At 43.8% G+C, this 27665-nt stretch overlaps 1 protein-coding gene across 2 annotated transcripts; it reads right to left on the reverse strand.

Annotated features, from left to right (window-relative positions):
- Window positions 1-21482: 21482 nt before the first annotated feature.
- LOC127764746 (sugar transport protein MST1-like) lies at window positions 21483-24955 on the reverse strand. Of its 2 annotated transcripts, none has more exons than XM_052289663.1 (5): window positions 24676-24955; window positions 24402-24568; window positions 22839-23144; window positions 22087-22728; window positions 21483-21974 (listed from the first exon to the last, which is right to left on the reverse strand). In XM_052289663.1, exons 3-5 carry the CDS (start codon window positions 23079-23081, stop codon window positions 21678-21680), a joined length of 1182 nt encoding a protein of 393 aa, XP_052145623.1. In that variant the 5' UTR covers window positions 23082-23144; window positions 24402-24568; window positions 24676-24955; the 3' UTR covers window positions 21483-21677. The 2 variants fall into 2 exon arrangements, with proteins under 2 accessions (XP_052145623.1, XP_052145624.1); XM_052289664.1 differs by having other exon boundaries at window positions 24668-24955.
- Window positions 24956-27665: the final 2710 nt, after the last annotated feature.

The following is a 27665-nucleotide window of genomic DNA, read 5'->3' on the forward strand; positions in this document are numbered from 1 at the left end:
CATAATCTCATCGTCGTTTTTCACTTAAATAAGTGGACCCGATAATTTAGACCATTCGGTTAGATTAGATATATTTTATTTAAAAATAAACTAATACCTTACTGTTCACCAGAAAAAGAAAACAAAAACAAAATTATACACTCCATATTGGTACGTACATACGTAAGACTAAAAAACAATAAATCTTACCTACCGTTTATAAAAAAAACTATGCGCAGACTTTCTATAGAAAACAATAAAGCTAAAAAAATATACACACGTAGTACCATTAAAAAATCAATTATCTTTAAAATTGGAGTTTTCTACTATTTAAATATAAAACCTATTACTCTATAAATATAAATTTAAGCAAATATCACCGTCGATTTTCACTTAAATTGGTGAACCTAGTATTTTAGATTAGATGTATTTTATTTTAAAAACACCCTATTACTCTATGTACGTATACGGGAAACATAAGTAGTCAGTACGTGCATACAACCTGGAAAAAGAAACGAAGTTTACCCACTGTCCTTCGGAACCAAGAAAAATCTACTCACGGTGGTTTTCTGAAATAGTATTTTCAAAATCACTTACTATAAAAACCATAAAAAATGTGTATCATTGGAAAAAGATCGATGGTCTTTTGAAATAGTATTATCTACTATTTGAAGATAAATATATTACTCTACAAATTTATGTAAATATACGTAGTTAAACTAAATTTATATTATAAATATGAAATATCCCATCAATTTCTATCTCTTAACATACAAGACTAATATATATAATAATTAATGCTATGATATTTTTTTATTTCATATCATATTTTAAGGTATCAAATATCACTTGACGAATATACAACGCTAATTTAAATCTACATTTGTAAAAATGAAAACAACACAATTTAGTTGTTTCATTTTACACCATTAGATTATATTTATTATTGACAAATAATGCAATTCTCCTATATACGGATACATGAAAAATATATAACTGTTGACCGGAAAAATTACTCCGTATGTACAGATGATTGAAACAAAAACAATAATGCTTACATATTGTCTGAGGGAAGGACAAAAAAATACTTGTGATAAAGTAAAACAATCGGAAGTCTTTAAAAAAGATTTTTCTACATTTTAAGGATAATAACCCTAAAAAACAATTTAAGGATAAAATATAACAATTTCAAATTTACACAAATGAAAATATATAATATCCAATCAATGATTTTAAGCTCTATCTTTTAAATAATTTTAAAATTATATATCCAATTTGTGATTCAGTTGTATTCCTTTAAATAAATAAACTATTAATATCTATAGCACTAAATACATCACAAATATGGAGCCAACATGTTATAATTAATGTTATGATTGAAAGTGCATTAATCCCCCTAGTGGGTTTTGGTGATTAATGACAAATGTGGTTAATGGACTAATGAGTTCATTGACTAACTTTCAGGTGCATTAGTCTAAATGTGTGGAAGATGGATGCTTGGAGACCCCCCAAAAGTACAAAATCAAAGCGGACCAGAACTCGAGAAGTGCATAGGATAGTTTATCTCTTGAAATCGAGTTTTTAGGAAAAACCGTACTATTAAGAGGGGTTCCAGGTGATGCTCTGAGATATGTCAAGTGCTCTTAGTGTGAACCAAGTGTCAAGTTTCCCTAGGAGTCATTTTTGCTTATACTCCATCTGTCCAAAAGTGCAGGTCCGGAACTTCCTGTCTTCCAGGTCCGGAAGTTCCGGTCTTGTGAATGAACTTTCCCTAAGTGTTATCCGGAAGTTCCTGTCTTCCAGGTCCGGAACTTCCTGTCTAGTTTCCAGTTCAAAATTGTGAGTAACGGCTAGATGACCTCTCCTAGCCGTTATACATATACAGCTCGTTTCCAGCTCGTTCCTTGGCTATTCCACTCACTTTTCGAACCTAGAGCTGTTGCTAGCTGTCACACCCTAAAAATTTCAAATATATAAATTGTTGTTTAATTGGAATTATTAGAATTGATTTTAAAAGCCTAGAAGAGAAGATCTAATTTTAAATAATAAATTCCAATATAAAATGGGGCCAGATAAAATTTTATTAAATACTTTGCTTAATTCTATAATTCCTAGATTTTTCTGGGATTTATTTGAGCTAAGGAAGTATTTTTAATAAATGGAATTGCATTTCATGAATAATTTAAATTGGAAAAAAGTTTCAAAAAGTCTCTTTTGGCTTTGGGCCGAAAGTCGGCCCAAAACCTTCTCTCTCTCTCCGGCCCAAGTCGGCCCAGTCCGCAGCCGCAGCCGTCGCTCGCGCTCGCGCGTCCACCCGCTGACAGGTGGGGCCCACCTGTCAGACTCGTCATCTTCCTCGCGCCGCCGCCGCCCGAAACCCTAGCGTCGCGCCGCCGTCGTCTCCTTCCAAATCCAGCCGCCCCTTTCCGTTTCCGGTGAAATCAATAGAGGGGAAATGATCTTCTCGATCTCCTCTACCTTTTCCCTTTTGGAACTTCGGCTAAAATCGTTTGGAAAGCGGAGGATTCGATCTCGAATCGGATTCGTCTCTCTCTCTCGAACCCTAACCTTTCCTTCGCGTCGCCGGTCGCCGTGGGCCTTCGCCGCCGCCTCCTTGCCCCTTTAAAAGGATCCCCGGTGTCTCCGCTACCCGTCGCCACCCTCGCCTTTGCCTCTCGTCTTCCGTAGAGCCCTAGCGCCGTGAGCCCTCGCGCCGCCGTCGTCGCCACCGCTCCAGCCGTGCGCCGCCGTCGCTCCAGTCGTCGCCGTCGCTCGGGGAGGCCGCCGTCGTGGTCGCCGTCGCGTCGCCGTCCTCGTCCGCCCCTCCGCCGTCGCTGTCGACCGCCGGAACATCGTCGCCGTTGTTAAGCCGGAGGTCGCCGCCGCTTATTCTTCGCCGCTGTCGCCGTCCGTTGTTCTTCCGCCGCTTCGTTGGTCACCGGTGAGTTCGCTGTGCCGTCCGTTACCCGTAGGTGCTCTCCGTTCGCGTCGCCGCGCCGTCGTTCGCCGGCGAACTCGCGCGGTTCGGTCGCCGCCGGAGATGACGTCATCGCCGACGTCATCGATGCCGTCCGCCGTGGTCCGGCCGTGGACCGGTCGATCTCGGCCGTTCGTTTTGAATGGATCGATCTCGGCCGTCCGTTCCTGTGAACCGTCGCCGTGCACCCGGTCCACCGCTAACCCTAGCCGCTGACGCAATAAATCCTCTTTTCCTTTTCAAAAATAATTCATTATTGCGTCATAATTCAATTAAAATCCATATAAGTGTTTTAATCTGATTTGATCTTTAAAAATTCATAACTAATTCATCTTAGCTCGGATTTAGTTGGTTCAAGTCTCTAAATTTTTCTAAAATTGAGATCTACATGTTAAAAATATCCACATGTACTGTTCATGCTTGTTTATGTGCTGTTTTGGTGTTTTGCTCTTTTCTGTTTAGATTCCGACGTTTCCGGAGAGTCCGTTTTCGCAGGAGAAGAATTTGAAGAGTTCCAAGGCCAGCAAGGCAAGTCACACAGATCCCAAACAACCCCTTTGAGCATGTTGATCCCATTTAAAGCTATTGTTTCTATTCAACTACTGCATTTATTTTCGAATGTCATTGGGTGGAATTAACCTATTGTTTGTTATAGCCCTTTTGTTCTTGATTACTTTATTCCTTGATACCTTGGGTTCTTATAAATTGACTAGTTGAGCTTTATATTGGTTCAGCTAGATATTAGATGTGATTGCTTAGCCATGCTTAGAAACTTTAGCACACTATTGGGATAACTTATGACTCACTATTATTTAATGATGGCTTAATGATGACTCATGATGGTTAATCATGATTGGTAAATTAATTAATTTGCCAACTAAAACCTGATAATGGTGGGTTGTGAGCACATGGTTTTGATGGTCGTGCTCATGACAATTAAGGACCGGTTCACGAGTTTCGGTTGTGAAACATTAACCGTGCCAACCACAAGCCAGCGTGGGCAACGGCTTTACCTTTTGTATAGCATAGTTCATTGCGGGGCACCAGACTGAGAAGTGGCGGAGATAAGCCCACGGGGGTCGCTGGGGAGTCCATGCCTTGTTTATAAGGGGGGTGATTATGATCCAGGAACGGTGCGCTGTGGTGGATTGTGTTGTGCAAGGGGTACTGTCACAGCTCCTTTCTGAGGTACCGTGGTGGTATCAAGGCGCATGGTGACATGTCGTGGGGCTGTGTCTTGTGGGTACAGTGGTACACCTCTGGTCAGAGTAAAACTATTCGAATAGCCGTGCCCGCGGTTATGGGCGGGTTTAACAATGTCTTTCGTGATTAGTCTCACACCTCTCATCATAATAAAAGATACTATGACTGGTAATAATTTGATTAGCTCCTGGTTTGGAATGGTATATTCCTGGTTTGGAGATAGAACTGTGCAGCCGGGATTGGTTGTTCAGAATGGTTGGGCCTATGCAACAGGGTATGTTGTATAGCGTTGGATTAATATTGTTTAATTATTACTCAACTATTTTACTAAATTCTGAAATGTTTATTAAATGCTGTTTATGCAAATGAGACCCTACTATGCCATCCTTTGTTATCCTGTGCACTTGCATATTTGCTGCGTGGCTTGCTGAGTATGTCATATACTCACCTTGCAATCATTCATCAGAGGAGGAGTTTTACAGTGATGCTGATGGTGTGGAGGATTAGGTGTAGCCCTGGTCAAGCTGCCTGTGGAGTGGAATCGTCTGCGCCGTTTATCTTATTTTCCGCTGCTTAGATCTTTATTGATTGAGAGGAACTATCTACCTCTGTAATGACATTTTATTCGCTTATTAATTAGAGTAATAATTGTACTCTATTATCAATTTGTTATTGTGTGCCTCGGCTGATTCCTGGACGAGGGTTCGCGCACATGTAAGCGTTTGGAATTTGGATAGAAATTCTGGGCGTGACACTAGCCTCTCCCAAGTGTTTCTTGCCTTCTCCACTCAATCTAGAGCCTAATTCTTATGAGAAAGAGAGATTGAGAGGGAGAGAAGAAGATTTGGAGAGGTGTGAAGACTAGGAACTTGAGTGAGCACTTGGAATATCTCGTGGGCTGTCATCTCGGTGCTTATTACTCTTGGAGATGATCTCCTAGACAGTTAGGTGTCGCCCACGAGAATCCATTGCATATTGTGGATGTCCCGAGTAAGTTTATGAAGGATCTCCTCTCCTCCGAAAGGGAACGAGGTAAGTTAATGAAGTTCTTGTGCTGAGATTCTAGAGGTTTTACAAGTAGAGCAACCTACACTTGTGGTGGATTTCTAGAAGTAGGTTGAGTTGGATCTTGGTGCTCACTCAATTCTAGAAATTTGCCTAAGAGTGTTTGGGGTTGAAGGCTGTGGATTTCCTCTGGGGTTTTTGCACAAGTGAGGCAAGGGGTTAATCGAGACCCAGCTCTTTGGAGCTCCTCAACGAAGAGTAGGATCGCAAGATCTGAATTTCGGGAAAAAATTACTCTTGTCTCTTTCTGTAATGTTTGTGTGGATGATTCTATGATATATCCTATGCTTAGAATACCTGTGCACCATCTTGTGAAGATTGACTTAGTCTCCTGTGTCGAAATTTGAATTTCACCTCTGTTCTGTTACCCGGAAGTTCATGTCCTAGAACAGTAAGTTCCGGGCCTGAAAGGCTGGAAGTTCCGGAGTTCCTTACCAGGAAGTTCCAGGTCTGTTTAAATTTTACCGCTGCGATTTGTTTTAAAGTTTTTAGGGACAGCCTATTCACCCCCCCTCTAGGCTTCATCAGCGCGTTTAATTGGTATCAGAGCGAGGTGCTCTTGATTCAAGCTTCACCACTTTGAGTGATCCACGATGTCGGACTTAGGGGGAAAGAACGAGGAAAATGGAAATGAAGATTGTCACACCCTAAAAATCCTAAATATATAAATTGTTGTTTAATTGGAATTATTAGAAATGATTTTAAAAGCCTAGAAGAGAAGATCTAATTTTAAATAATAAATTCCAATATAAAATGGGGCCAGATAAAATTTCATTAAATACTTTGCTTAATTCTATAATTCCTAGATTTTTCTGGGATTTATTTGAGCTAAGGAAGTATTTTTAATAAATGGAATTGCATTTCATGAATAATTTAAATTGGAAAAAGTTTTAAAAAGTCTCTTTTGGCTTTGCGCCGAAAGTCGGCCCAAAACCCTCTCTCTCTCTCTGGCCCAAGCCGGCCCAGTCCGCAGCCGAGCCGCCGCTCGCGCACTGACAGGTGGGGCCCACCTGTCAGACTCTTCGTCTTCCTCGCGCCGCCGCCGCCCGAAACCCTAGCGCCGCGCCGCCGCCGTCTCCTTCCAAATCCGGCCGATCCTTTCCGTTTCCGATGAAATCGATAGAGGGGAAATGATCTTCTCGATCTCCTCTATCTTTTCTCTTTTGGAATCATCGGCTAAAATCGTTTAGAAATTCGTGGATTCGAGGTCAAATCGGATCGGTCTCTCTCCTCCGAACCCTAGACTTTCCTTCTCGTCGCCGGCCGCCGTGGGCCTTCGCCGCCATGTCCTTGCCCCTATAAAAGGATCCCCGGTGTCTCCGCTACCCGTCGCCACCCTCGCCTTCGCCTCTCGTCGCCGGTAGAGCTCTAGCACCATGTAGCTTAGCGCCGCCGTCGCCGCCGTCGCTCCAGCCGTGCGCCGCCGTCGCTCCGGTCGTCGCCGTCGCTCGGGAAGGCCGCCGTCGTGGTCGCCGTCACGTCGCCGTCCTCGTCCGCCCCTCCGCCGTCGCTGTCGACCGCCGGAACAACGTCGCCGTCGTCAAGCCGGAGGTCGCCGCCGTTTCTTCTTCGCCGCTGTCGCCGTCCGTTGTTCTTCCGCCGCTTCTTTGGTCACCAGTGAGTTCGCCGTGCCGTCCGCTACCCGTAGGTGCTCTCCGTTCACGCCGCCGCGCCGTCGTTCGCCGGCGAGCTCGCGCGGTTCGGTCGCTGCCGGAGATGACGTCATCGCCGACGTCATCGATGCCGTCCGCCGTGGTCCGGCCGTGGACCGGTCGATCTCGGCCGTTCGTTTTGGATGGGTCGATCTCGGCCGTCCAATCTCGTGAACCGTCGCCGTGCACCCGGTCCACCGCAAACCCTAGCCGCTGACGCAATAAATCCTCTTTTCCTTTTCAAAAATAATTCATTATTGCGTCATAATTCAATTAAAATCCATATAAGTGTTTTAATCCGATTTAATCTTTAAAAATTCATAACTAACTCATCTTAGCTCGGATTTAGTTGGTTCAAGTCTCTAAATTTTTCTAAAATTGAGATCTACATGTTAAAAATATCCACATGTACTGCTCATGCTTGTTTATGTGCTGTTTTGGTGTTTTGCTCTTTTCTGTTTAGATTCCGACGTTTCCGGAGAGTCCGTTTTCGCAGGAGAAGAATTTGAGGAGTTCCGAGGCCAGCAAGGCAAGTCAGATCCCAAACAACCCTTTGAGCATGTTGATCCCGTTTAAAGCTATTATTTCTATTCAATTATTGCATTTATTTTCGAATGTCATTGGGTGGAATTAACCTATTGTTTGTTATAGCCCTTTTGTTCTTGATTACTTTATTCCTTGATACCTTGGGTTATTATAAATTGACTAGTTGAGCTTTATATATCGGTTCAGCTAGATATTAGATGTGATTGCTTAGCCATGCTTAGAAACTTTAGCACACTATTGGGATAACTTATGACTCACTATTATTTAATGATGGCTTAATGATAACTCATGATGGTTAATCATGATTGGTTAATTAATTAATTTGCCAACTAAAACCTGATAATGGTGGGTTGTGAGCACATGATTTTGATGGTCGTGCTCATGACAATTAAGGACCGGTTCACGAGTTTCGGTTGTGAAACATTAACCGTGCCAACCACAAGCCAGCGTGGACAACGGCTTTACCTTTTGTATAGCATGGTTCATTGCGGGGCACCAGACTGAGAAGTGGCGGAGATAAGCCCACGGGGGTCGCTGGGGAGTCCATGCCTTATTTATAAGGGGGTGATTATGATCCAGGAACGGTGCGCTGTAGTGGATTGTGTTGTGCGAGGGGTACTGTCACAGCTCCTTTCTGAGGTACCGTGGTGGTATCAAGGCGCATGGTGACATGTCGTGGGGCTGTGTCTTGTGGGTACAGTGGTACACCTCTAGTCAGAGTAAAACTATTCGAATAGCCATGCCCGCGGTTATGGGCGGGTCTAACAATGTCTTTCGTGATTAGTCTCACACCTCTCGTCATAATAAAAGATACTATGACTGGTAATAATTTGATTAGCTCCTGGTTTGGAATGGTATATTCCTGGTTTGGAGATAGAATTGTGGAGCCGGGATTGGTTGTTCAGAATGGTTGGGCCTATGCAACAGGGTATGTTGTATAGCGTTGGATTAATAATGTTTAATTATTACTTAACTGTTTTATTAAATTCTGAAATGTCTATTAAATGCTGTTTATGCAAATGAAACCCTACTATGCCATCCTTTGTTATCCTGTGCACTTGCATAATTGCTGCGTGGCTTGCTGAGTATGTCATATACTCACCTTGCAATCATTCATTAGAGGAGGAGTTCTACAGTGATGCTGATGGTGTGGAGGATTAGGTGTAGCCCTGGTCAAGCTGCCTGTGGAGTGGAGTCGTCTCCGCCGTTTTTTTTTTTTCCGCTGCTTAGATCTTTATTGATTGAGAGGAACTATCTACCTCTGTAATGACATTTTATTCGCTTATTAATTAGAGTAATAATTGTACTCTATTATCAATTTGTTATTGTGTGCCTCGGCTGATTCCTGGACGAGGGTTCACACACATGTAAGCGTTTGGAATTTTGGATAGAAATTCCGGGCGTGACAAAGATGGAGCGAGCAGCAAGGGAACTCCATCACCCATGGGAGCTACTATACCTTTTGATTACAGCAAACTTACCATTCCCCTACACAACTTCGTCTCCGTGCCTTCTGGGCGTGCTCCTCAATTTGATGGGACACATTACGCCGCTTGGAAGCACAAGATGAAGTTTCATCTAATCTCTTTGCATCCAAGTATTTGGAAAGTTGTTTGTACAGGTGTTGATGTACCCCATGATGACATGGAGCTTACTTCGGAGCAAGAACAACTCATCCACCGCAATGCTCAAGCTTCCAATGCAATTCTCTCTGCCTTGAGTCCAGAGGAGTTCAACAAGGTTGATGGACTTGAGGAGGCCAAGGAGATATAGGATACTTTGCAATTGGCTCATGAGGGATCACCCGCCGTTCGTGAGGCCAAGATTAAATTATTGGAAGGAAGGCTTGGAAGATTTGTGATGGATGACAAGGAGGCACCACAAGAGATGTATGATAGGATGATGATCCTTGTCAACAAGATTAAATGACTTGGGAGTGAGGACATGACAAATCACTTTGTGGTCAAGAGACTTCTTCGTGCATTTGGTCCAAGAAATCTTACTCTTGTATCAATGATACGGGAAAGGAAAGACTTCAAGAGACTCACCCCAAGTGACATTCTTGGAAGAATTGTGTCTCATGAGATGCAAGAATAGGAAGCTCGTGAAGTGAGGCAAATGGTGAAGAATGCCGCCATGATCAAAAATGAAGAAGTTGCTTTGAAGGCAAAACAAGAAGAAGAGTCAAGTTGTGAAGAAAGTGAAGATGAAGAGATGGCTTTTATTGTCAAGAGATTCAAGCACTTTCTTCGCAAGAGTGGCTATGGCAAAGGGAGGAAGGATGATGACAAGGGAAAGAGGCAATCAAAGAGAGCTTGCTTCAATTGTGGCGAATATGGCCACTTCATTGCCGATTGTCCCAAGTCAAATAAAGCTAAGGCTAAAGGAGGCAAGAAGAAGCCGGAGCGTGCTCATGTGGCGGAGGCACACATGGCGGAGGTGTGGTACTCCGGAGATGAAGAAGATCCCGAAGTCAAGCCCAAGCCCGAGCCAAAAGACAAGGTTGAAGGAGAAGGTGGTGTTGCTACCGTCGCCTTCAAGTCATCCTCTTCAAGCAAGGAGCGTCTCTTCAACAACTTGAGTGATGACGACGACGACTCCTACCACTACTCATGCTTCATGGCCCAAGGCCGCAAGGTGATGACTTAAAAGCCCTCTCACACTTCTCCTGATGTTGATTCTAGTGATGAGGAAAGTGATAATGAATTAGATGATGTGCTTAAGAGCTTTAGCAAACCCGCTATGCAACATTTGGCTAAGTTAATGAGAGCTTTGGATAGTAAAGAACAATCACTCGAAAGGCAAGAAGAATTGCTTATTCTTGAGAAGAAAAGAAACCTTACCTTAGAGGAGAGCCTAGCTAAAGAATGTGCTAAAAATGAACAACTAGCTAATGAGCTTAATTTGGCAAATGGTTCTCTAGCTAGCCTTAGGGATGTCAATGAAACTCTTCAAGAGAAATTTGCTAATTTAGACAAAAGTCATAAAGATCTTGAAGTTCAATTGACATTCTTTGAAATAGCACTTCTCAACCAAATGTGGTTTCTAATTCTTCCAACCCATCTACTAGCAATGGTTGTGCTAGGTGTTACAATGTTGATTTGAACTCTTATGCTACTAATGTTGATGCTATGCAAGCTCTTAAGAAAGAGAATGAGAGGTTGGGCACATTGGTGAAATATGGATGCATGAAGACATACCATTCAAGAGATGCCCTTTACAAGACCATCACCGCTCATCCTAACAAGGATGGACACGGGCTCGGGCTTTCTGGTGGAAGTCCTGTGTCTAAGCATGTGATGGTAAATGGGAAAGAATGCTTGATGTTTGTGAGAGAAGGTAAAGCTCCACAAGCAAGTGAAGTGACTTGCCCCTTCACTGGTCAGACACCCGGAAGTTCCGGGCAAAATGACCGGAAGTTCCTGCCCTGTAAGACAGGAAGTTCCAGACATTTTGTCAGGAAGTTCCGGACTTTTGATAAGCCGAAGGGGCTGACCGGAAGTTCCGGGTATAATGCCAGGAAGTTCCGGCCAGAGGGTCTTTACTATGATTCATATGTAATTTCTAAAAATTCAGAGGGCAAAGTGGTTGCTTATTTTAATGGGAATTACAATGATGAGTACCGCACTTGTGTGTGGGTGCCAAAGGCTTTGGTGACTAACATCAAGGGACCCAAACTTGGACAAGTTTGGGTTCCTAAATCCCAAGCTTGATTTCTGTTGTAGGCATACTCCTCCGGTGGCTCAAGATGGGTTGTGGACAGTGGTTGCACCAATCATATGACGGGAGAGAGGAGTATGTTTACAAGTCTTGATGAGGAGGGTGGAAGTCGTGCAAATATTGTCTTTGGAGATGATGGTAAAGGAAAGGTAATGGGTCTCGGTAAGATTGCCATTTCCAAGAATCAATCTCTATCTAATGTTCTCCTTGTCAATTCATTAAGCTACAATTTATTATCCGTGTCTTAATTGTGTAAGTTAGGATTTAATTGCTTGTTTACCGATGTGGATGTGACTGTTTTTAGGCGAGATGACTCTTCCATAGCATTCAAGGGTGTGTTAAAGGGTGATCTCTATCTCGTTAATTTCGACGTGGATAGAGTGAATCCGGAGGCATGCTTGATTGCTAAATCCTCTATGGGTTGGCTATGGCACCGTAGGTTAGCCCATGTTGGAATGAAGAATTTGGCATCTCTTCTAAAAGGGGAACACATTCTTGGTCTATCTAATGTTTCTTTTGAGAAAGATCGTGTGTGTAGTGCTTGCCAAGCCGGGAAGCAAGTTGGGAGTCCACATCCTATAAAAAACATCATGACTACAACAAGACCACTCGAGCTTCTTCATATGGATTTATTTGGGTCCGTGGCCTACGTAAGCATTGGAGGTAATAAGTATGGTTTCGTTATTGTTGATGATTTTTCACGCTTCACTTGGGTGTACTTTCTCCATGACAAAAGCAAAGCTCAAGATGTCTTCAAGCGCTTCGCAAAGCAAGCCCAAAACCTCTATGATCTCACTATCAAGAGGGTGCGAACCGACAATGGAGGAGAATTCAAGAACACTCAAGTGGAGGAATTTCTTGATGAAGAAGGAATCAAGCACGAGTTCTCCGCCCCCTATGATCCTCCCCAAAACGGCATTGTTGAGAGGAAGAACCGAACCCTCATTGAAGCCGCAAGGGCAATGCTTGATGAGTACAAGACTTCGGATGTCTTTTGGGCGGAGGCCGTGAGTACCGCATGTCATGCCATCAACCGCTTGTACCTCCACAAAATCCTAAAGAAAACTTCATATGAGCTCTTGAGTGGTAAGAAGCCTAATGTTTCATATTTTCATGTCTTTGGGAGCAAATGTTTTATTTTAAGTAAGAGGTCTCGCTCATCTAAGTTCTCACCTAAGGTGGATGAGGGATTCTTACTTGACTATGAATCAAATGCACATGCATATCGTGTCTTCAACAAAACCTCCGGTATTGTTGAAGTCACTAGGGATGTGACATTTGATGAATCTAATGGCTCCCATGGAGAGCAAGTTGTTGTACATGTTGTAGGTGATGGGGATCCAAGTCAAGCTATAGGTACTAAGGCTATTGGAGACATACGACCAGTCGAGACGCAGGATGACCAAGAAGATAGGGATCAACCTCCGTCATCGACATCCAATAGCCCTACAAGTGCTGTGTCTGCTGAGCCGGAAGTTCTGGGTCCTATTGACCGGAACCTCCAGACATCTCCAGGCCCGGAAGTTCCGGGTTCTACAGTCCGGAACCTCCGGACCAGTGGCAGTGAAGACGGGCACAAGTGGATGGGATCGATGCTGCGGGCACTTTAGAGCATACTGATCAGGCTCAGGTCCCCCCAATGCACCATCCAAGGATACATGACACTGTCCAAAGAGATCATCCCGTCGACAACATACTTGGTGACATAAGAAAATGGGTAACTACTCGCTCTCGTGTCGCAAGTTTTTGTCAACACTTCTCGTTTGTCTCTTCTTTGGAACCAACCAGGGTGGAAGATGCGCTTGGTGATCCGGATTAGGTGATGACCATGCAAGAGTAGTTAAATAACTTCACTCGCAACCAAGTATGGACTTTGGTGGAGAGACCCAAGCAAAATGTCATCGGCACCAACTGGATCTTTCGCAACAAGCAAGATGAACATGGTGTGGTTGTAAGGAACAAAGCCCGGTTAGTTGCGCAAGGGTTCACCCAAGTCGAGGGTCTCGATTTTGGTGAAACTTTCGCACCTGTCGCTCGCCTTGAGTCAATTAGAATTCTTTTAGCCTAAGCCGCTCACCATGATTTCAGGTTATTCCTAATGGATGTCAAGAGTGCCTTTCTCAATGGACCTATCTCGGAGTTGGTCTATGTGGAGCAACCACCGGGGTTCGAGGATCCAAAGTTGCCAAACCATGTGTACAAGCTCCACAAGGCGCTCTACGGGCTCAAGCAAGCCCCTAGAGTTTGGTATGAATGTCTCCGAGATTTTCTTTTGAAGAATGGTTTTGAAATTGGAAAGGCGGATACTACTCTCTTCACTAAAAAATTTAAGAGTGATTTATTCATATGCCAAATTTATGTCGATGACATAATATTTGGTTCTACTAATGCCTCTTTTTGTGAAGAATTTAGTAGTATCATGACTAAAAGGTTTGAGATGTCTATGATGGGCGAGTTGACCTTCTTCCTCGGGCTATAAGTGAAGCAAGCACAAGAGGGCACCTTCATCTCTCAAACCAAGTACGTGAAAGACATACTCAAGAAGTTTGGGATGGAGGATGCCAAACCTATCAAGACGCCCATGCCTACTAATGGCCACCTAGACCTCGACGATAATGGTAAATGTGTGGACCAAAAGGTATATCGCTCCATGGTAGGATCTTTACTTTACTTATGTGCATCTCGTCCCGACATCATGCTTAGTGTTTGTATGTGTGCCCGTTTTCAAGCAGAGCCTAAAGAGTGCCATTTGATTGCCGTCAAGAGAATTCTAAGATATTTAGTTCACACTCCTAATCTTGGCTTGTGGTATCCTAAGGGTTGTGACTTTGAGCTTTTGGGCTATTCTGATTCGGATTATGCCAGGTGTAAGGTTGATAGAAAAAGCACAACCGGGACTTGTCAATTTCTTAGGCGGTCCCTTGTTTCTTGGTCCTCCAAGAAGCAAAATTCCATTGCTTTATCCACCGCCGAAGCCAAATATGTCGCCGCCGGTTCTTGTTGTGCCCAACTCCTTTGGATGAAACAAACCCTAAAAGACTTTGGCTACAACTTCACCAAGATCCCACTCCTATGTGACAATGAGAGTGCCATCAAAATAGCCAACAATCCCGTCCAACACTCAAGAACCAAGCACATAGATATTCGCCATCACTTTTTGAGAGATCATGAGACTAAAGGAGACATATGCCTTACCCATGTGAGAACCAAAACCCAATTAGCCGACATTTTCACCAAGCCTTTAGATGAGAAAAGATTTTGTGAGCTTAGGAGTGAGCTCAATATCTTAGACTCTCGTAACATTAGGTGATGGGTGGTTGGCTACTTCATAGCCAAACATGTATCACTAAAATGTAAATTAAAAAAATCAAAAAAAATTGAGCTTTTGTGTCTTGAGATCACTTCTTGTGTAGAAGATGGTCTTGATACCAGGAATAAAGCTCAAACATTCCCTCTCTTATCCAAAAACCCCTTTTGTGAAAATTTGCGAAATTTTTTTTGTGTGTGTTTTTATTGCGAAAATTTGGTTTTTATCTCTTTCTTGTGATGTATATTGACCATTGTTATGTAATGTTGATTGTTGGCTGGTCATATGCATCGTAAGTCTCTATATGTCCATAGGTTTCTATTTCTTTTCATTGAATTCTCATCTATTCCTTTGAACTTGGGCCTGACTGCCCTCTGTTCTGTCAGGCCGGAAGTTCCGGTCATCCCAGTCCGGAACTTCCGGTCATCCCAGTACGGAACTTCCGGGGGTCGGGGGGATAAATACCCAGGGGGAGCCCGAGCCTGCCATCTCTCTCCTCATTTCTTCTCCTCCCCGATTCCCAAACCCTAGCTGCCGCTACAGTACTCATCTTGGCGATTTTCACTTTCAACTGTGGAAATTTGATTCCTCTCCGTGGAATCAACCACATTGGTGGCTAGGAGGATCATCCCGCGATCGATTTGCAACTTCCTCTCTCAAGGTAGCACTTTTGTTCTTCTCTTTTGGTTCATCATGTTTTTGCCCCGATCTCTAAATATGTGAACCTAGGGAGAAAACCTTTTGGATAGAATTGTTCCTGCTACCTTGTAGATTGTCGATCTATAGGATTTTGTCACATGCACTAGCCTGTTTGAATCCTCTGTTCTTCAGTTTTGCAGGCCGGAAGTTCCGGTGTTCTTGGCCCGGAACTTCCAGTCTCTGTCCAGCCAGCCAGCAACCTTGATTCCTCTACTGTTTCTTTTAACCATTGCACTCCAACCTTGTTGATTCTTGTTGCAGTGGTCAGTATGCCTCGTGAGAAGAGACAGAAGCTTTCGCAAGATGTTCCTGCTGACTCGAGCCCCCCGGTTCGTGGTCCTAGGGGGAGATTGGGCAAAGAAAAAGTTGGAGATTTTTATAGTGGGAGTCATATTCCGATCCATTCTAGGAGGGCTGGTAGCATTGTCATTCGTGATGCTCCCTGCTCTCCCTCTCCAGCTGCATCAGAGTCAGATGATGGTGGCAATGAGGATGAGCCTGGTTCTGAAAGCAATCCTTTGAGGCTGTACAAGACAAGGGCTGTTGATCCTGATCCAAGACGGCCAAGAGTGAACTATCTGAAGAATCTGCTCAAGTATGGAAAGGACAGAATGGTGAGTCCTGATACTCTGTCTACTGACTCTCAGGATGACAGATTCAGGACCTTGGTGCAGGTTGATTGGTATAACTCTGTGATCATGGGAAGATCTCATCCAGTGGTAGAGATGAAGTGGCTAGACTAGCAGTACATGTCCTCAAAGAACAACATAGTCTTCAATGAGGTACGCAAGGTGTGTGAGCGCAAGCACGTGGCAGATTTGTTGGCCTTGCAGTATTCCGGGAATGAGGAAGTGATTGGACAGTTCTACTCCACTGCTTTCTTTGGCACCACCAAGAAGGGACTTGATTTTGTAAAGTGGACCATTGAGGGGCAGCAGTATAGGGTCTCTATGGCACAGTTTGTTGCAGCTTTGGGGTTAGATGATGATGACCTGAGTCGTCCACATATCTTTGTAGAGGATGCTCTGTCACCGACTAGCACTACCTTAATGTATGAGAAGGATGCTCCCAAGGATTGTTTGGGGACTACTCGTGGGTTGCGTCCATACTATAGAGTGTTGTACTCTATCTTCAGGTGGTCTTTGCTCCCCAAAGTGGGAGATGCTACAGCTCTTCCAGGTAAGCATGCGCACCTCCTCAGTCGCATGCGCTACAACAAGCCTGATTTCAGCATCATGAAGCTTATCTGGAGTGAGATCTATGAGACAGTGTGTGAGCCAAAGAGGGGCTGCATCTATGCTCCTTATATCATGAAGATGATTCAGGCAAAGACTGGGATTTGTTATTTCAAGGACAATCAACACAAGCCTTTCCGTCCTCATGCTCCCACTACTTCAGCTACTCCTTCTACCAGGGTAACTCGTGCTTCCACCTCAGCTGCTCCTTCTTCCTCTGCTGCACCACAGCGTTCTGAGTCTTCTTCTCCGATAAAGAAGGCTCTCAGGGCTATCTTTTGTATGTGTGCCAAGACTGCTAAGAAGGTAAAGGAAATAGAGAGGCGTCAGAAGGAAGATTGGATTGCAGCAGGCAAGGATGTCTCTGACATTTCTGATGATGAGGAGTTTGTTGATCCTTTTGCTGCTTATGAGACTGCTCGAGACATTGCTAGTGGTGAGGGTCCCTCTGGCATTTCTCATTTCTTCAATGAGGAGTCCTCTCACTCCGAGGAGAGCAGCGATGATGAGGAGTCCGATGCACCTACTGAGAATGTACCAACAGATCCAGATGAGGCAGTGGATGCCACCGGGCAAGACATCGACTCTACTCACTCCGGCGACACCGAGATCATTCCTTCTGATGGCGATGATGATGAGGCTTGATCCTCTTCTTTCCTTATGATTTTGTCTCCTTTTGGTGCCTTGATGCCAAAGGGGGAGAAAATTGCAATTGAAGGGGGTCAAAATTTTGTTTTTGATGATTGTTGCCTGCTCTGTCTGTTTAATCCGGAAGTTCCGGACCTGGCAGCTCCCTCGCTTTATATTCATGTCAGCTTATCCGGAAGTTCCGGACCTGGCAGTCCTTTGGCCTCTACTCTTAAGATCTTATGGACATGTAATAATTCTCTATTTGTGTGGATGTAATGACTGTTAGATACTCTTAGTAGCTCTTTATTTATACTACACTTCTTTTATGTTATGAGTGTCTTATTTGTTGTTTGTGATGTGATGTTGATTTTATCCTTTTGAGTGCTCACCATGTCGTATCTTTTGCATATCATATCTATTCTTACTGCTTATTTGCATCCCACAAATGAGTAGAGATGAAGGAAACTCTCTTCGGTTGCTCCCATTAATATATGCATATGAGCTTCACTCATATCTTCCATATGCATACATTAAGGGGGAGTTTCATTCACCTCTAACCATTCAAAACAAAATTCTTATCAATCTTTTGTAAGCTTTAACCATGTTGTCATCAATCACCAAAAAGGGGGAGATTGAAAGTGCATTAATCCCCCTAGTGGGTTTTGGTGATTAATGACAAATGTGGTTAATGGACTAATGAGTTCATTGAGTAACTTTCAGGTGCATTAGTCTAAATGTGTGGAAGATGGATGCTTGGAGACCCCCCCAAAAGTACAAAATCAAAGCGGACCAGAACTCGAGAAGTGCATAGGATAGTTTATCTCTTGAAATCGAGTTTTTAGGAAAAACCGTACTATTAAGAGGGGTTCCAGGTGATGCTCTGAGATATGTCAAGTGCTCTTAGTGTGAACCAAGTGTCAAGTTTCCCTAGGAGTCATTTTTGCTTATACTCCATCTGTCCAAAAGTGCAGGTCCGGAACTTCCTGTCTTCCAGGTCCGGAAGTTCTGGTCTTGTGAATGAACTTTCCCTAAGTGTTATCCGGAAGTTCCTGTCTTCCAGGTCCGAAACTTCCTGTCTAGTTTCCAGTTCAAAATTGTGAGTAACGGCTAGATGACGTCACCTAGCCGTTATACATATACAGCTCGTTTCCAGCTCGTTCCTTGGCTATTCCACTTTCACTTTTCGAACCTAGAGCTGTTGCTAGCCTCTCCCAAGTGTTTCTTGCCTTCTCCACTCAATCTAGAGCCTAATTCTTGTGAGAAGGAGAGATTGAGAAGAAGAGAAGAAGATTTGGAGAGGTGTGAAGACTAGGAACTTGTGTGAGCACTTGGAATATCTCGTGGGCTGTCATCTCGGTGCTTATTACTCTTGGAAATGATCTCCTATACGGTTAGGTGTCGCCCGCGAGAATCCATTGCATATTGTGGATGTCCCGGGTAAGTTTGTGAAGGATCTCCTCTCCTCCGAAAGAGAACGAGGTAAGTTAATGAAGTTCTTGTGCTGAGATTCTAGAGGTTTTCCAAGTAGAGCAACCTACACTTGTAGTGGATTTCTAGAAGTAGGTTGAGTTGGATCTTGGTGCTCACTCAATTCTAGAAATTTGCCTAGGAGTGTTTGGGGTTGAAGGCTGTGGATTTCCTCTGGGGTTTTTGCTCAAGTGAGGCAAGGGGTTAATCGAGACCCAGCTCTTTGGAGCTCCTCAACGGAGAGTAGGATCGCAAGATCCGAACTTCGGGAAAAAATTGCTCTTGTCTCTTTCTGTGATGTTTCTATGGATGATTCTGTGATATATCCTCTGCTTAGAATACATGTGCACCATCTTGTGAAGATTTGCTTAGTCTCCTGTTTCGAAATTTGAATTTCACCTTTGTTCTATTACCCGGAAGTTCCTGTCCTAGAACACCGGAAGTTTCGGGCCTGAAAGGCCGGAAGTTCCGGAGTTCCTTACCCAGGAAGTTCCGGGTCTGTTTGAATTTTACTGCTGCGATTTGTTTCTAAGTTTTCAGGGACAGCCTATTTACCCCCCCCCCCCCCCCCTCTAGGCTTCATCAGCGCGTTCAATGATAATAATTTCACATCACATTTTAGTGTAAGAAACCACTTGATGAATATATAACGCTAATTTAAGTGTATATATGTATTATCCAAATTACTAAAGGTGTCTCATGTGATTAGAACAATAGATGTTGAAAACAAACCGGACACTGAACTAACATGCACTACCCTATAGATATTTGTCAAAGTATGATACCGTACTTTGATTATCGTGGTAGTATTTAAAAAAAAATCACTTTCTCTCAGTTACATATAAATTCTTCTATTATTTTGGGATAAAAGTTAACTCCTTCGACTTATGTGACGGAGGTAATATAAGTAATATAAGTCTATGTTTGATTAGATAAAGTAGTATCATTAGCTATATTTTTAATAGAAAATATCTTTCATTAATATATAGTAAAATTAAAATGTTACTTAAAGTCATCAATAACATACACAATAAAAAAATGTTATATAAAGTTGGGAAACTCCAAAAATTTAAAAGAAAAAATCACACATAATAGAAATAGATATTAACTAACTCTATTATTGTGACATATTTTTTCTAATAAATTTGAGGATATACATTTTCAAATAATACGCCCAAACCAGTTATTAACAAAAATACGTTTAAAATAGAGTCAACAAATATTTCAAAAATATGATCCACACATAAACATTCGCAATAAAAGTTCAAACAAGATTAAACAACATGCCCGCGCGTATGCGCGGGCTACCTTCCTAGTTTTTATAATAAGTACATATACATATTAGACTAGTGACCAATCTATAAGTGCTTGTTGCTATTTTTAGAAGCTAAAGAGGAATTTATACATGGGATGAAGTAATCGTTGTTTTAACTAAATAAGCGGCCGTGCTCAGTGTAATCGACTAATCGTATCCTTTTGCTACCCCAGTTTCTAATATAGTCTGTATATAGGGCCACGAGTGCGGTTTTCCTTTCCCTGTCGGTTTGGTTCCGGAACTCAAAATCATTTATGGCTTGACATGAGCAAGAGCAGGTTATCACACTTCCAAATCTCACCTTTTGTTGTTGAACTAAAACTCAAAATATAGCTTTTGGTTGTTCCACTTCCTTAATTTCTATGCATGGGAGTTTCAAATTGTTTAGAGTGTGTTCGCTATCCATGGATCCCAATAGGAACCTTTGCACAGAAAACGAAGCGATCCATTAGCGCGTGATTAATTAAGTATTAGCTTTTTTTTGAAAATGGATTAATTTAATTTTTTTAAAAGCCACTTTCGTATAGAAACTTTTTGCAAAAAAAGTACATGTGTTTCGTGGACATCTTATAAGGAAGATATGTGACTAAACCTTACTCTGTGTCATGCTAAGTTGTGGAGTTTATTCGGCTTTGAACATTTGGAGGTGACTGTTGTTGTGGGAGATCTGAACACAAGTGACATGTGGTGCTTGCATGATTAACATATGACTAATCAAGTATTAGTTTTAAAAACATGAAAAATTATTATGGCTGTTGAAAACTACTTTTCTAAAGAAAATATTGAAAAAAAAACCATCACTGCACACACGAAAAATGAAGTAGAAGTTAAAAAAAAAGAGAGAAGAAAAGAACACTGGCTTAACATTGACAACATTGAGCACAACAAATGTGTCGTAAAATATGGTATAATTTTACGGTTCTTGAGAAAATATATGTAGATACCAAAACTTTACAGCTTGGGATATCAAGTTTTCTAGTAGAAAAAACATGGTAAACCTATGAAGTTTTATAATACCTCCTCCATTTCATATTATAAGTGATTTTGAAAGAATGTGACACACTCTAGTGCTACGAATATAACCAGATTGGCTAGAGAGGCTGTCCAGATTCATAATACATTATAATGTGTCATATCCCTCTAAAACTCTTTATATTTTATATTTTAGGAGAGAGAGTAGAAAAAAATATGTTGAACCTTCTCAAAGAATGTTAAAATTACACTTAGTTCAACGTCACCGTATTTGGTCGATGCACTGAATGATTGATGTCTACTCCCTCCGTCCAAAAAAAAAAGATAAATCTAGTTTCCGTGCCTAACATTTGACCGTCCGTCTTATTTGAAAAAATTATGAAAAAAATTAAAAAGACAAGTCATTCATAAAATATTAATCATGTTTTATCATCTAACAACAATAAAAATACGAATTATAAAAAAATTTCATATAAAACGGACAGTCAAAGTTGAACACGAAAACACAGGATTTGTCTTTTTTAGGACGGAGGGAGTATGTCTGTCAGCTACTCAGCTTTCATTGCCACTAATCTGCTGAGTTTTCAGCACAGACAGATTGAAGCAAGATTCGCATTAATTAACAAAGCCAATAAAAAGCCTAAATCCTCCAGGATTGGTCAGTCAAGACGAACTAGTGCCACTTTCAAAAACCTTAGAAAAAGGGCAACAGAACTAGCATAACATTTGTTAATTGCCTCATAGTCGCAGAAACTGCTTGGGAGAATCTACACTGAGATAGCAACCAATACAAAAACTGTACAGAACAGGCAAAGAAAATGAGCATATTTACATCCATCAAACGCTAGCAGTAAAACGGGCAGACATCTAGCCATCTATCCCATCTCTTCTCTTGAGATCCTAGTTTAAATCAAGACCAAATCCACATTGCGTAGTATGCAAGGATGGCGTTCTTCAGCCGGCACAGCATCAGCAGGAAGTACTGCATTTGCACGAAGCAGAGCCCGAAACTGAGACCCATGCCGATAACCTGCCCAGCTGACTGAATCTTCATACCAGGAATAGTGCAGAACAATGAGCCCCATGACCAGCTGAGACCATAGGAGACGACGCATGTGAGCAGGAATGTCGCCGTGGTGTAGCCCGTCAGTATCCGAGTTCCACCGCCCAGCCCGATTTGCGCTTCCACAAGCAATGGGATTGTGATCTTGCAAATTATAATTTCAACCATGAACAGCAATTTTTTTATGTTTAGTACGCACAGAAACATAGAACTGATGAGAAAATATTGGAGATTTTTTTCCTGGTCAGTTAGTTACCTGGCAAAACACCATCAGAATGGCGCTCACGGTGAATGTGACCTCCCGTCCGTGGTGCTTTGTTGTGAAGTCAGACCCAAGAATGCCAAAGGAGTTCACCAAAACAATCACGATGTTACCGACAACCGCAGCATTGCGCTGGGAGCTTGTTGTCTGATATAGCATTGGCAGGAGCAGAGTGGTAATGTTCGCTCTGCTCAGTTGTAAAAACAGTTGTAGTGTCACTAGTGCCCCAATATAAGTCAGATATTGCTCATTTGTTGATAAGATCCTCCAAAATCGGCCTCTCTCGGTATTCTTTTGTTTGCACTTCCCATCGAAACCGATCTGTTTTGGTGTTGTATAAACCTTTAAATTGGCAGTGCTGCAAATAAAATGAAGTGCTAGACGGATACAATCATGCTTGCTGCCAAGGAAACCTGAATCGAGGGTTTGCTTATTGCACAATTCAGTGTCTTGAATGAACAAATCCCTCCGAAGGTTAGCGTCATGGCCAGCGCAGAGTTGTGGGGAATAAATATGATTGTGAATCGTAACGTAGTTATATATCCTGGCTGTCAGAACACTAATGCCAACAAAGAAAGGCAAGGAGCTACGTCGACATAAGGATCGCAATATCATGGCACAATAAATTGGTGCGCCCTGTCACATTGTCAAGTTAGAAACACATTGGGTTAGGCCGTTAGGATGAACAGAAAGAAGTAGTGCTAGAAGTGAATTAAGGAGCTCTTGAACAATATTTAGATACTAACCTGGATGGCAGAAAACTTCTGCAGTAACCATCTGTAAATGTGAGCCTTGTAGTGGAGGGCAATAGTCCAAATCGCGCTTCCAGTGAGGAAAACAGAACGATCTATCAACATGGCAGGCTGGCGCCGCATTATGCGGGAGTCTACACCGGCATTATCCGATGACATGTCAAACAAAAGTGCATAATTTCTGTACAAGGACTGAATCTCCTGCTTTGCCTCGGGAATGTTAGGGAAGAAGGCCATCGCGTATGATTGGATCCCAAACACACCAGTTCTGCTACTTGTACTCCCTACAAACTATTCTGCCTGATGTAGCAAGAGAAAGGCATAAATTTTCTGAAGAGTAGAAAATCTATCAATCTAAACGGAAATCATAGTCTCCTCTGTTTTAAACTACTAATGCTCAGTTCAGGTTTTTGTCTCGTCGGCTGTTTCGGCAAGGAGTCGCATCCTCAGCGATGAATTCAGTCTTGGTGCAAGTCTTGTTACAGAATTTTCTATCAGAACCTCATAGCTAGCTAACTACTACACATTTCTGAACATTTGGGGAGAAGAAATTTCACAAGAGAACCTTGGGTTGCGACATGATTTGGTAACAGCAACTAGGACCACTAGTAGATCAAGAAAAGATTGGAAGATGGCATTATTACAATTATAAAGGATCAGTGGCATGATAGTAGAAGATATTTTTATGAACACAGGCCACTGAATGTGGGCCCCTACGCACAGAACTCCCACGTGACTCTTCCCTGAATCTAAAGGGAGATCCAATCATCCAAACTTGAGGCCGAGCTGCACCGAGGAGTACAGTGCGTGTCCCCTTGCTGCAGAACCAGAGCAACAAGAGCCACATAGCTCAAGATTCCATGGGCCAAACACTTGTACCCTTTCTAGGGTTGAATACTTGAATCGTCTTCCACGACCATTTTGTTATAAAAAAAATAATCCAATTTTGTTTCCAATCCTTTTCTTTTCCAAAAAGTTTGGAGGATAAGCTAGGCAGCGTTCATGAAAGTGATGGACAGGGGTAGATGTGCACCATACGGTTTGTTCTACGACGGTATGGGTGGCTACAGCGTCAAGCCAGCGACCTGATCGAGCACGCGACGACTAATAAAATATATACTTTCTCTCAAAAAAAAGAAATGAACCTAGAATTGGATGTGATTAGCGGCGAAGATCCAAACGTGCCATTTGGCACAAAGGACACCATTTCGATTGCCATCTGAAATTGCCACTGCGTGACACGCGGCTCATGGAACCAAAAGCTTCTCGAGAGTACATGCATGATCGTAGAGAATCAGAATAATACTGACCTCAAATTTTCTCTCTCTCTCTTTTGTGCATTTGGGGCCTTTTTAAAATGTAAAGAAGAATGGTAATCTAGACGATACCCCCATTTGGCCATTCTCCCTCTAGAAAACCAGAAGAAATGCTTGTGGTTAAAAGAGTAGTACTAGTTGCGTTTGAACCATGACGTCACGTACCAAACCTCATTTAATTAGTCCAAGCATAAACAAAGCGAGCAAAAAGCTAGGCAAGGGGATCAGATCAGCTTCTAACCTGCCTGAGAGGCTGAGAGCCTTCCAGAGGCCGCGTCAGCTACCTCGACAGCGGCGGCGCACCACACCCCCGCACTCGCGCTCGTACGTTCCCCCTTCACCGTCGTACGCCGGCGGCGAGCTTCTCTTCCGGCAACTCTCCCGCGAGCTGATGGCACTCCGAGAAAACTGTCAGACAAAACACTCGCTTCAGCCGAGAGCCCGAGCCAATCGAAGAAGAAGAAGAAGAAGAGATGGATGATGATAAAAGAGAAATGATGCACACACACAATCACCTGGTGCTGCGTCCGGAGCTGAGCTGACTGCAAGAACAAGGAGAGGAGAGGTGACTGCAACTACGAGGAGCAGAGAGAGGAAAAAGGAAAGAGAGGAGGAGGAGGAGGCGAGAACCGCGAGACAGAGAGAGTGAGACAGAGACAGAGAGAGCGAGAAAGGATACGAGTCGCGCAGTAGTTATCGCGCACCGAATGGGGCAAAGAGGAGTCCCGTTTTGACGAGTATTCTAGTGGGAGAACCGGGTACTCAAACAGAAACAGGGGCGGTTCGAGCGCGATGTGTGTGACGGTGTGAGTGTGAGCTGAGCTGAGCGACGAGTGTGATGTGAGCCGGGTTGGCAGCTACCGCGCGCTACCTATCTCAGCTAGCAGCAAGTGGACGCGCGCGCGGGGGTGGGGGGTGGGGGTTTCGATGGGCGCGCGCGCGCGGGGGAGTACGTGATACACTGATACGTGGCCGCGGGAGGCCACCGCGCTGGCCGCCACGACGACGGCGACCAGCGAACAACCTGACATGGCGCGGACATGTGCACGCAGGCAGCGCAGGCAAAAAAAGCCTGCGCCCCCCGCGGAGCAGAGTGGAGCACCGGCGCCGGTGCAGGGCTGTGCAGGCAGTGGGCGTTACTGGCGCCCCCATGCATCCGGGACGGGGGGACTCCGTCGGCCGGGGTGTCCAAACGCATTGGGAATTTGCGACTCGGCGTGCGTGGCGGTATCTGGCTGCGCCGAATCCCTGTGTGGCCCGTCTCTATGGGAATATCCTTCATTCTCATATGATCCCAAGAATAAGGAGGAGCAGGGGAGGTCTGAGAGCATCTACAATAGCAGGCTAAACATATTTTAAGAAGATAAATAAAGAGAAAAAAGAGTAACGGACTAAAGATCTGTAGCCAGCTGTAGCACGGACCCCAAGACGCAATGTGTGTATGACAGGTGGGACCAGATATTAATAGTGTAGTATGCAACTATTGTATGAATGAGCTATTAGATTGACTATAGATGAATTGGAGCTATTAATTGGTTAGGGCAACAGCAATGTATAATGCCAACTTGTGCTATAAGGTGGGTCCATGTGGGTCCAGTCTTTAGTTAATAACACTTGCCACAATGTATATATAGCAAAGGAGGTATTACGGTGGGTCCCATCTAAATAAAAAACCATACCACCTTCAACTGCCCCATCCCTTCTCCTCATCCGATCCCCTTCTCTTTCATTCTTTTTTTTTTCCCGGCGATGGAGTGGCGGAGGCGGTCCGAGAGGGCGAGGTCGGCTCCGGCGGCGGCGGCGCTCGTGGGCGAGGCCGGCTCCGGCGGCAGCGGCGGCGCTCGTGGGCGCGGCCGAATCCCGCGGCGGCACTCGCGGGCGTGGCCAGATCCGCCGACGGTCCGGGCGGATTCGGTGTGAGGAAGACGAGGAGGCGGCGGCGGCACTGGCGGGCAAGGTCGGCTCCGGCGGCAGTGGCGGCGCTCGTGGGCGCGGCCGGCGGCAGCGTCGGCACTCGCGGGCGTGGCTAGATCCGCCGACGGCCCGGGCGGATTCGGCGCGAGGAAGACGAGGCGGCGGCGGCGATGCTCTTCATTCGGCGTTGGATCCGGCAGCGTCGGTGACGGTGCTCGCGGGCGGCACTGGATCCAGCGGTGGCGTCGGCGACGGTGCTCGCGGGCGGCGCTGGATCCGGCGGCGGCGGAGGCGTTGGTGCTCACGGCGGCGATGGATCCGGCGGCGGCGGAGGCGTTTGCGTCGGCGTCGGTGCTCGCGACTGACCAAGCGGATCCGAGTGCTTTGAGCTTCGAGCTTTCTTCCCCTTTCCATACAAGCTTCGATTCTTCTTCCTTCTCTTCCATGGCGATTCTTCTACCTTCTCTTCCATGGCGGCAAGAAACGATTTCGGAGAGAGAGTAGCAGTGAGAGAGAGATTGCGATTTTTTTATTGGTTGTACTGTGCTTATGGCCGGTCCTTATGTATAAGGATGGCTCATCCTAATGTCACCTATAAAAACTACTCCCACAGTGTATAATGCCTACCTGAGAGGCTTAAGACTCTCCTTATGGCACACATTGTGGATGCCCTTATACTATTAAACTTGCTCTTAAAAAGTACTCCCTCCATTCCAAAATATAAGGCATAACCACTCTTAACCCAAACACCAAGAAATAATTATTACCACCTCTTTGTTTGAATCATCCCAACTGATACAACACATGCACCCAATAGAATTAAACATCTTGTGATTATAGGATTTAAATAATAATAGTTTTAGGAGAGAGGAGGTGCTATTAATTGTCATGCATGCATGCACGTCTTATATTATGAAACATCTTTAAAAAGTAGTTATGCCCTATATTTTGGAATGTATGGAGTAGCAGTAGTAGTACTAAAAGTTGCTAATGGTTCACGTTTTCGGCAAGAAAAAAAATGTTGATTGGAAATATTGAAATTTTAAGGTTTTAATGCAATACAAGAGTAGATTCCGAGTGAAATTTCGAATGGTTTTTGAGAATTTGAATTTAAGAAGATAAATCTGATAACAGTAAATTAAAATGTTGCGAAAACCATACAAACCGAGAGTTGGGATCCGGCACTAAATTGAAAATGTGAACCTCGCTTGCTTTACTTTTGGGATAGTAAGCTGAAAATTAACATTTTATATTCTCACCGGCTAAAGCTCCTCAATCAAGGTTGCCATAGCTTGCTCACTGCAGCCATGGGAAAGGCAGCAAGTCAGCAACTACGGCTGCCTCGGCGATGTTAAGGGATGGGCTTGAATTGATTTTGTTGGGGCCAAGCCCGCTAAATAGCATACACGTCCCTATTTCAGTTCGGCAAAATCAATAGCACTAGTAAAGGTGGATGGAAATGCCAATCAAACAACGTGACATACCAGCTCAAGCTCAAGTTGAGAAGATTCTTTTTGGAAGTGGGAGTGAAGAATATCCATTCCATTAAGATAGACTCAGATTGAAGAAATCGACCGTATGGCTTTACTGC

The sequence above is a fragment of the Oryza glaberrima genome, chromosome 2 (genome assembly GCF_000147395.1).
Source record: "Oryza glaberrima chromosome 2, OglaRS2, whole genome shotgun sequence".
In the NCBI taxonomy this organism is placed as follows: Eukaryota; Viridiplantae; Streptophyta; class Magnoliopsida; order Poales; family Poaceae; genus Oryza; species Oryza glaberrima.